Source organism: Anopheles aquasalis, chromosome 2 (genome assembly GCF_943734665.1).
Source record: "Anopheles aquasalis chromosome 2, idAnoAquaMG_Q_19, whole genome shotgun sequence".
NCBI lineage: Eukaryota > Metazoa > Arthropoda > Insecta > Diptera > Culicidae > Anopheles > Anopheles aquasalis.
Genome location: NC_064877.1, coordinates 51332501 through 51342500, shown reverse-complemented (window position 1 = coordinate 51342500; position 10000 = coordinate 51332501). Strand labels below are relative to the sequence as shown.

Here is a 10000-nt window from a genome sequence, read left to right as displayed (position 1 = left end):
TTACCGAAAATGCTCATGAACCGGTTCTACTGGTTTAGCCCGATACCGATTCGAAGTTGCGTTTTGTTCGTGAGAGAAACCTGCTCGATCGTCAATATCTCGAGCATAACCTGCCACTGAACTGGGATTCGAGAGAACAGACGTCAAACCTGACTTCCGCTACAAACCGTCCTCTTTCTTTCCTTTTTGTGGCTGTTTGCGAAAGTGATGGTGCGCTCACGAAAGGTATCTATCTGATTTTGAATGAAAGTAACCAAAATTGAGGCTGAATGCAATCTCACCGAGCGAGTAACACGAGCAAAAAATGTGTCGTGTCTACAAAAAATTTGCGTCATAATAATAACTATTAATTCCTGCCTTTTGTGTTCTTTTTAACAGCCTATTTTGATCGATGGACGTGGTCACTTGCTTGGCCGGCTAGCCTCAGTCGTTGCCAAGCAAATCCTGTCTGGCCGCTCAGTGGTCGTAGTGCGCTGCGAAGATTTGCAGCTCTCTGGCCACTTCTTCCGCAACAAGATCAAGTTTTTGGCCTATCTTCGCAAGCGGTGCAATGTAAACCCGGCACGAGGTCCTTTCCATTTCCGTGCCCCAAGCCGAATGCTGTGGAAGGCTATTCGTGGTAGGTATTTGAGTCATCTTTTACTAAATATTGACGAATGTCCTTGACGTGTTGCGTGTAAAGCAAGATTAATATCGCTGGTGCCAATGTGCTTTAGGAATGGTGCCACACAAGACCAAGCGTGGGCAGAATGCATTGCGCCATCTAAAGGTGTATGAAGGTATTCCACCACCATTCGATCGACAGAAACGCTTGGTTGTTCCGATCGCTCTGCGACAACTGTGTCTACGTCCCGACAGGAAGGTAAGTAATCTATTCCAATTTTCGAACAAACTACTTCGCTGCTTTTCTTTTATTGATTGCATATGAAATACGCCGGAAAGGATGTCATTTTACTATGAAATTAGGGACTTTTCGTCTCTGAAGAAGTTAAATAACAACATCGCTGCGAGCAGTACAATTTAATATTCTACCTCTATTTTTACAGTATTGCAGCGTTGATCGCGTCGCACACGAGGTAGGATGGAAATATCGCGACGTTGTCAACAACCTCGAAGCTAAACGCAAGATTAAGGCACGACTGTCTTATCTGCATAAGAAAAAACTGAAGGTACTAACTTTGCGACTAGATGTCCTCTTCCAGATTAGTAATTTTTTCATGTCCTTTTTTATATCTTTAAATTAGAAAATAACCTGGAAAGCCAGGGTTGCTGTTTCGGAGAGTATCAAGCCACAAAACGAGGTCCTGAAGCAGTACGGATATCTTACATCTGAGTTTGAGAAGAAGTACGCTCGTCCAGCGTCAAGCGCTACCTCTTCAAAACCAGGCAAGCGTGAACGGCAGGACCTGTATCTTGCGGCTAAAGCCGAACGTAAAGCATCGCGGCTTGAGGCGAAGAAATTGGGGAAAGTGGTGAAAAGGAAGTCTAAGGCCAAGGCAAAGGCCAAACCGACAGGAAAGTCAGCGTAAAAGAGACGAAGGTACTCTTCTGCACGGGATTCAACTTCACAATTCGGAGACACTTGCGTTTGCTAAGAAAAAACAACAGCATTGCTACCTGCACGCGTGTTAGCATCGAAAGTGTAATGAAAAAGAAGGAATAAGAAAATATATGTAACGCGTCTTGTATGCGGAAACTATATGAACCATCACTGTCTAAATAATATTAAGGGTGCCGGTGGGGTGGTGGCGTCAACTTAATTAAAAAACGTTGATTCGTTTAAAGGCCAAATATTGCCCTTTTTTATTCATTGTAGCATTCACTTGTTACATTGATTTCCACGAATTCTCCAAAATACAAAATACTATTTTGCTTGTCGAGGGAAAGATGAATTACCTTCGTTCGACCGCGTATCGCATGGCAATAGCGGAAAATAAGTAAAAATATTTGCCAATGATGTATATTACAATATGGTAACATAGAGTGTCATGAGAAAAAATATAAGAACTAGTTCGCTAACCAACGACCTGCGAAAACAAAGGAATCCAAGCGACATTGCAGCAGCGTGTCAGCATTCAGCTAAATAAGGGGCGTCGATTTGCGAAATAGTTCATCAGCCCCTATTTGAAGGCAATGGTGAAGCAATCGTCAGACTCAGTCGGCAATTAGAAGGCTTACAAAATGGATTACTTATTCCAACGCATGGAGGAACATGATTATACTTTGGTTAGTTACTTTTCACAGTTTTATTTTCAATTTTTTATTTCTTCCATTTTTCAATCACCTTTGTATATTCCAGCTTAGTGAAATCAAACAACAGTGGGTAGCTTTGGAGCAAATACATAAAAATATTGCGGCACAAGGCAACCCGTCAATTTGCAGTGAAGTTGTAACCATGGGTTGGTATACATTACCGCACACATACACAGAATTGATGATACAGTACGATCTGCTAATAATTTAAAATATTTGCCAGGACGAAATGCCGAAATGCTATCTGCTGAAGTAGAGATGAAATTGAGCACATTGAAAGGCAATGATAAACCATTCGTCGATATTTTTGACGAATCAGAAGATATAGTACAAATGAAACAACAAATTCTTGAAAATATGGGCGGAATAAGGAAGATCTGTTATGTGCTAGTAAGTAAAATTTATTAATTTAATGTTTTTGAATATGCGTTGCAACAATAGCGAATTCATGTTGGTTTTGTTGGTAGCAGTTATCTGAAATTGGGAATGAATCAGACTATTACCAGTCAAAGATTTGTAACTTTCGCGTACAAAAGAGTTTGAAGGTTGTTGTGCTACATGAACAAAATAGTAAGCTGCCGCCCCTGAAAATGGATGGGGACAATATGATCTATTATTTCAAGGATGTCGTGGATAACACCAGGTATATATATATCGCAGTATCATTAAATTGGAATTGAGAAATAACAATATTTCTGTCTTCGTATTAATCTTTTAGGTGCATTAATATCTGAGAATCTAGCATGCAGAAAACAGAATTGTGTTTGATGTCCATGAATGGACATGAAGGAAGATATCTAAGTGTAGAAGCTGACCGGTGAAATTAAAATTATAATAATATTAACAATGGTCTTTTTATTGAAAATATAATCAACTAAAGCATTTAAAGTAAACTAACAATTTGAAATGCGTTTCGTATTTTAGGAATTTTACAAAAGGTATTATAATTAAACGTCGCAAAATTAAGTGATTACACCGAATTTCTTAGAACTTTATTTGTGCGGTGCTACTATTAAACCGTGCATAAGTTGAGTAAATAAAGTTGACATTTGTTATACGTACACCTCCATCAAAATTCAAATTCAACTCCGTCGAACAACTCCATCATAATTTGCAAAATTCAAATTTGTATTTTGAATGTACGAAAAATTTGCAACTAATTACAATTTGCTCTTTTTGTGTCGCTGATTATTTTTAATATATTTACAGCTAGTTATACTGGTTAAATATTTATCGGAAGAAGTAATGGCAATTGAAATAAGAAATTACTGTCTATACGATACGTAATTTGAGTAAATCCTTCAATTAAAAATGCATACATTGCAGTTTCAATGTATTGCTCATCTAATCTAAATGACTGGGTGCTAAGTTTGTTATGGTATTATTCGTGTTATGATTTCTATAGTATTCGTGGATTGCTGAGATTTTTCCTGGATGTGGTTTCTTCGAAAACTGCTTTTCCTTTATTCGCATCATCCTTACGGTCCCAGTCGTGATCTTGTTGCAGTAGATCATGGTGATCTGGTGATGGAAACCACTCTGATATCCACACTGGTTTCCAAATTTTCTTCCAAGACGGCAACCAAATCTCTTTGACGCCAGGAATCCAAATTTGTTTCCAAGCTTCTTTCCATTCTATTTTTTTATCTGGTACCCATATAAGCTTCTTACTAGGCTTCCAAATCTGCAACCAAGCAGCCTTCCATTCCAGCTTTTTTTCGGGCACCCACGTTTGCTTTTTTTCTGTTTTCCATTCTTCTTTCCAAGCTTCTTTCCATGCTAGCTTTTTATCATCTATCCAAATTTGTTTTTTGGTCAAGTGCCAAATTTGTTTCCAAGCCGTTTTCCATTCTAGTTTTTTATCTGTCCTCCAAATTTGCTTATTTTCGGTTTTCCATGTTTTTTTCCAGTCTGATTTCCACACCAACTTCTTTTTCCACAGATCATGACTTGTGTATTCCCATCCTTCGTGATCTTTGCCTAAAAATTTTTCTCCAGGGATGCCAACCTTTATCCAGTCGGGATACCAGTATTGTTTCCAAACTGGAACTTGCACTTCTTTCCAATCAGGAACTTGGATTTCTTTCCAAACAGGTTTCCAAAGCTGTTTCCACGCTGGCACCTGTACTTCCTTCCATGCTGGAACTTTATGAGGCACCCAGATAGGTTTCCAAATTTTTTTCCAATGTGATACCTGCACTTCTTTCCAAGCGGGTACCTGAATTTCCTTCCAAATTGGTTTCCAGATCTGTTTCCACGCCGGAATTTGAATATCCTTCCAAATTGGTATTTCAGTAGATACCACAAAAGGCTTCCAGGTCTTTTTCCAATCAGACTTCCAAATTTGCTTGTGACCCTGTTTCCAGATTTTCTTCCATCCTTCCTTCCAGATCAGTTTTTTTTTCCAGTATCCCAAATCATGGTGTATTTCGTCAATATTTCCCAAGTGGTGATAATTATCATGACTTTGATGAGTTATTGCTTCATTATGAAGCAAAGGAAGTACGGTTGCATCCTCGTATTGAAGATTCAATCCAATATGTGTATCGGGGGAGGGCGCAGGATATTCGTACCCGAATCGCTTCTTAGCAACATCAGGAATGTTGGCGTTTTGCGATTCTTCTGCTTTCTGGTCGATGATGGCTTTTGTCGTAACGACAGATATCAACAATTGAATTATCAAGGTGATAATTAGCTAAAAGAAGAAGAGCTTAATTATTAACAAGTCAATTTAACAAGTATATAATATATTATTGTAACGCATAGTGTGAGGTACATAACATATTTTGTTTTTACAACTACATGTTTGTAGCTTGATGTTGAAACTTATATATTTTTTAGGCTCATTTGTTTGCTTTGCGGGAACTAGCAGATCATAACAGTTGTTTAATATTTTCATCAATAATATTACAATAAAATATAAGGCTAACAGGAGAAAGTTAATTTCAATACTGTTACGTTTAATGTGTTAACTCGCGCTGGCTCAAGTGATTGCAAAGCCGAAACGCTAACGATGGTTCGTTCGAACTCGTGAGCAATTCATGTGAATCTTTCTGTATGATTGTCTTTTGTGTAATGATTTCGAAAAATTTTTGATGGAGAAGCACAATCTTATTGACGCATAAAAGCTTAGCGATATTCTGTTGGTATTTCTTTGAACAGTTATAGTGTGTGATAAAAATGATATAGCTAATGATAAAAAATAGGAAAAGTACTGGTTCGAAAGAAAAAGAAGTGATTCTTAATATTGATGGAGATGAAAACTTAGACCAAATATTCTCAAAAAGTTCGGTTAGCCCCGTCAAGTTTTTATGAAACTAGCAAAACATATTTACAATTATGTAAAACTTTTTGTATCGTAAATATTATCACTTTTTTCACTTCAAGCCTCTGCAAACAATTGAAAAGTTGAAAAATCAACAAAATCTCTTCGAAATCCAGGTAGTACTGGATAAACTTATGATTTAAGAAAAGAATATCAATTTGAATATTTCAGATGACACATCACACGGCTATGACGGGCACCGTAAAAGTCCATGGATGAAGTTTTTAATAAATCTTCCTTTAAAAAACAAATATTCTTGAAAAGTTGTAGTCTAATGTGAAATTCAGGTAAAAACAGATGTATGGCTTCCTCTAAAAAAAATCAAAAGTGAGCCTTTTTTGTCCCGCATTAATCACAACCACCGTTAAAGAAAATAGTAACTTCACGAATGTTGATAAACATCAATCTTAATTCACAATCAACACACTATTTCACATTCATTTCATACACAACAACTAATTCACTCTCACAATACGGATTAAATTAAATTAAATACTGATTTCAATGTCACTAAACGAAATTTCTACTTCAGGCTGGCTTATCATGGCTTTCCAACTATTTAAATGTGTGTGAATAAAGTTGATTATAAAATGTTTCGCTGAAAATACAATGTAATTCAATATGATGCAATTGAATAATTGCAAATTATTCGCACTTTCGACTTGTTGCTAACAGATTTATTGCTACAAGAAATGTAAAAAACACTAACTAATGTTTCCCTTCGGGTTTTCATCCTTCCCGAAGAAGATTATCGCTTAGTTTAGAGGAGCCTAGATCTTCTCTTGAGTGTTGTTTGATGCTGACTGAAAATTTCATACATCCTGCCACACTATTTAACATATATAAACAATAGGTCTCCTCCCATTTCCTTTATTATCCCCCGACCCCACTCTCGAACTATGGTTACATTAAAAACGGGTATCAAATATATGACACCTTCTACTCGCGTTGATATGTGGCGAATCGGAGAAGGGATGATTCATGTCTTACAGCAGCATCCATTGAAAAAGCGATTCGACAAAAAACTGGAGAAAGAGCTTTCACTACGCTAGTACTCTTACCTATACACATATCATTGGATCGCTAGAAAGGTGGAGTACACAGCGTGTTTATTTCCTGATGGACCACGTGATTCTGGTTTTAAAACTCAAAGAAAAGATCTCTTACAATAACAAAGAAAACAAGACGCAAGAGCCGTATTCTAGTTTAAACTCCTTTTAGGTTTTAGTTACAATCTTATATATCCTTTTCAAATCACTTTTGAAAATATCCGAATATCTATGAGCTTCTCTGTTATTTATGAGATTGATATTTTTTATATTAATAATTATGTATTTAATAAACATTCTTACATAAACTTAACAATATTTCTTATATCTACTTTAGCTATGTCACCATATGTTTTTCTGACTTTTTTCACATTTGCTTCACATTTGTAATTCCAAATGTAAGTGTGTCAAGACAAACGTTTCCTCCTTTCATTTTCATTTCCTACCGGTAATTCATATAAGGCACTTCCATTGGCTGGAGCAGTTGAAGTTAGCATCGAAAGGCACGGAACAACCCGATTACACAATTCATTCGCGAGTTCCGTGCCGATTACGTCATTTGGCCTGCACCATGCGAAACAAACTGGATGAAAGATCGGTTAACCGTTCAGATCAAGAGATGATCGGCCAAGACTCTAATGAAGAAGAGAAAGAAATCAGCTCTTTAGGTTACTGAAACCTAAACATCAGTTAACATTACTGATATTAATTATAGGTAACAAATGCGCATAAAATAAATAGCCAATAATATTCTTTTTTTGGAATTCTAGCAACATTGTTTGTATATTTCTTATTTTGTTGAAAATTTATCATAATTTATATCAAATGCGTTTCTTTAAATCATCTGAAGTAAAAAGCAAAAATTTGTTATCAAAACTGTTTAGTGTATGATTTAAATGTATGTATAAAGATGTAGGTATTCTTTCTGAAAAATTACAATCAATTTCATTACATTAGTATACTAAATTAGTTTTTGTACCTGTAACTGTGAGTGACAAGTTATATAACATCGAAATCCAAATAAAATGAAAACAAAAACAAATGAAAGGCATGAACTGTGAACGGTACAATGATGTAACACCGATGCAAAAGGACACGGTTCCGGTTACGGATGGAGTTCAATGAATTCTCGGAAGTTGTCTTTACATTACATATATTTTTGAACAGCTATAACTTTTCGTCCATTTCTTCAAATTCTGTTTTGTTTGATATATGATAAATGATACATTAAAAGTCCCTTAAAACAACGTGGTATGATATGACATAATGTGATTGATAACGGTGGAGATAGACGACTCCAACGACAGTTATTGCCAAAATACGAAAGGACTTATTAGCCAACCTAATATATTCTGTGGTTGGATATGGAAGAGTGGTGATCAATAGTGTAAATTTTCTATTTCGACGAGGTTATACAGATTAAGCCGATTGTAACTTTAACGAAGGCAAAAGATCCATGGTGATGATCTCAAGGTCCAAACAGGCTATGCATATGATAACATGTCCTTGATTAATTAATGTGGGACAGGACATTTTTGATGCTCTATTTCGCGTATGATTTGAAATATTTTTCTATAGATATGATAACCGTTAAGGCAACATTTGTAAATATTTTCAACTGATGATGATAAATGAGAAAAGCCATGAAATATTGCGAAAGCCGTAATGCAGCATGTACGTTCAATTGTGGAACGCGTTTAGAAGACATACACAATGTTTTTTAAATGAAAAATAGGATTACAACGATTCGTAAGCTATAAGAGAGAAGCAAAAATCACTGAGGCACGTAGTTTATTTAGATATCATTGGCAGTGTAATTTCATCTAAAAAAATCGCCAAACTAATCTTATCGCCTCCGTCCTCCGTTATAAGCACTGTTAACCGCATTTGTTGCATAATTTTAAAAAATTAGCCGGCAATTTCTTTGGAAGCCACTTTATAACAATCATTTAGTGAGGAGGCTGCTGAAGAAAAAATTGCCTGATGGTAAAAATGTGGTAATGCCTGCAGCATGGCAAAATGTACGACATTCAACCAGGATCAGCAGTATGCGATGGTACCAAAACCTGACTGAAAACCGTTAGAATTATGATATCTTTTCACAGGGTTGTAATTCATTTTTCCATTTGCATTCCGTATTTTTCCATATTAATTATATCTTAAATCAATCTTATTAGATTTCTAAGCATGTATTGCTCATCTTGGGACATTATTTATCAGAAACCACCAACAGAAACCAGTGAACCAAGAACCTAATTACATCAGTCTAAACGGCAGCAGAGAGATGGTGCGATCTTCTGTGGCAGGCCAAGACCGCTCATCGGTTGTAGCGCCGGATAAGTAAGTAAGTAAGTAAACGGCATCTATTGCGCTGAATATGCCATAAAAAGGAATTCTTTTTATTATTACCCTATTTTAACTGGAACAACTTACCAAATTGCATGCGATTCAGCACTATGTATCGTATTTCGACTATCGAATCCACCCTATACGGAGTGCTTATCAGAAATATATAATAGTGCACTGATAGAGAATTTCAAAAATAGTTTTAGTTAATAATGAATTGATTAATTCCTTTTTTGTGAAATTATAGTCAACAAATTACTTCATATTATTAAAAAAACCAATGTTATAATCAGTCATATAACGGTCATTTGCTGCACGGTCATTTTTCCGGTAGAATAGGTTCAAAGAATGTTGACCAAGTACGATTATGAATAAAGAAATTTTCTTTCAGATACTACTGTTTTAAATCTCGGCGCATGCAATATAAGGTGGAAAGTCGGAAAAATTACATCTTAGTAAAGATATAATTTGGATACTTATTTCAAAACAATGTTCAAAGTAGACATTGTTTTATAAAGAACAAAAACAAGCTGGACATGATTTTTATTGACTTATTGTTTGAATAAAAAGGAAAGATGAAATAAGAGTTTTTTTATACTGTGTGTACTAACAAATTTTAAAAAAATCCACCTGCCACCTCGTTAATGTTGGGTAGATGTTCAAAACAAGTTGAATTTTTTCCGGATGCTTTTTCCATAAAATCAACAAATTGGCAAAACAATATTACAACATAGTGCACTAAACTAAATATACTATATGCTTATTTTAGTTATTGTCACAGTCATTTTATCTAACAAATCCAATACAGTTATTTTTTATTCGGAGTACATTTAAGATTCATGCAGTAGCCAGTTGGATCAGGAGATAGCGTTAAGGAGAATCATAAACATTCTTCGTAACATCGCAAGCTTACAAAATACAGTGTAGAAAAGAGTTTTTCCCACTCTATCAGTCGAAGAGGGAACATTCAGCGTATATCATGGGCCAAATAAAAGTGTGGGAAATCAACTTGGGACCTTACCTATTG

General features: G+C 35.7%; 3 protein-coding genes across 5 annotated transcripts; 2 read left to right on the top strand and 1 right to left on the bottom strand.

Moving 5' to 3' along the window:
- Positions 1–107: 107 nt before the first annotated feature.
- LOC126571550 (60S ribosomal protein L13a) lies at positions 108–1705 on the top strand. Its single transcript, XM_050230156.1, has 5 exons — positions 108–225; positions 379–619; positions 717–862; positions 1047–1169; positions 1245–1705. Exons 1-5 carry the CDS (start codon positions 208–210, stop codon positions 1527–1529), a joined length of 813 nt encoding a protein of 270 aa, XP_050086113.1. The 5' UTR covers positions 108–207; the 3' UTR covers positions 1530–1705.
- Positions 1706–1836: 131 nt separating this feature from the next.
- Positions 1837–3070, top strand: LOC126571554 (uncharacterized). 3 transcript variants are annotated; one of them, XM_050230167.1, is made up of 4 exons: positions 1837–2226; positions 2300–2399; positions 2477–2643; positions 2721–2976. In XM_050230167.1, exons 1-4 carry the CDS (start codon positions 2182–2184, stop codon positions 2931–2933), a joined length of 525 nt encoding a protein of 174 aa, XP_050086124.1. In that variant the 5' UTR covers positions 1837–2181; the 3' UTR covers positions 2934–2976. The 3 variants fall into 3 exon arrangements, 2 of the variants coding, with proteins under 2 accessions (XP_050086124.1, XP_050086122.1); XM_050230165.1 differs by having other exon boundaries at positions 2146–2399; positions 2721–2896; positions 2972–3070; XR_007607907.1 differs by having other exon boundaries at positions 2157–2643; positions 2724–2896; positions 2972–3070.
- Positions 3071–3619: 549 nt separating this feature from the next.
- On the bottom strand, positions 3620–6365 carry LOC126571545 (uncharacterized). The gene is made up of 2 exons (XM_050230148.1): positions 6288–6365; positions 3620–4948 (listed from the first exon to the last, which is right to left on the bottom strand). Exons 1-2 carry the CDS (start codon positions 6309–6311, stop codon positions 3653–3655), a joined length of 1320 nt encoding a protein of 439 aa, XP_050086105.1. The 5' UTR covers positions 6312–6365; the 3' UTR covers positions 3620–3652.
- Between the last annotated feature and the right edge of the window lie 3635 nt (positions 6366–10000).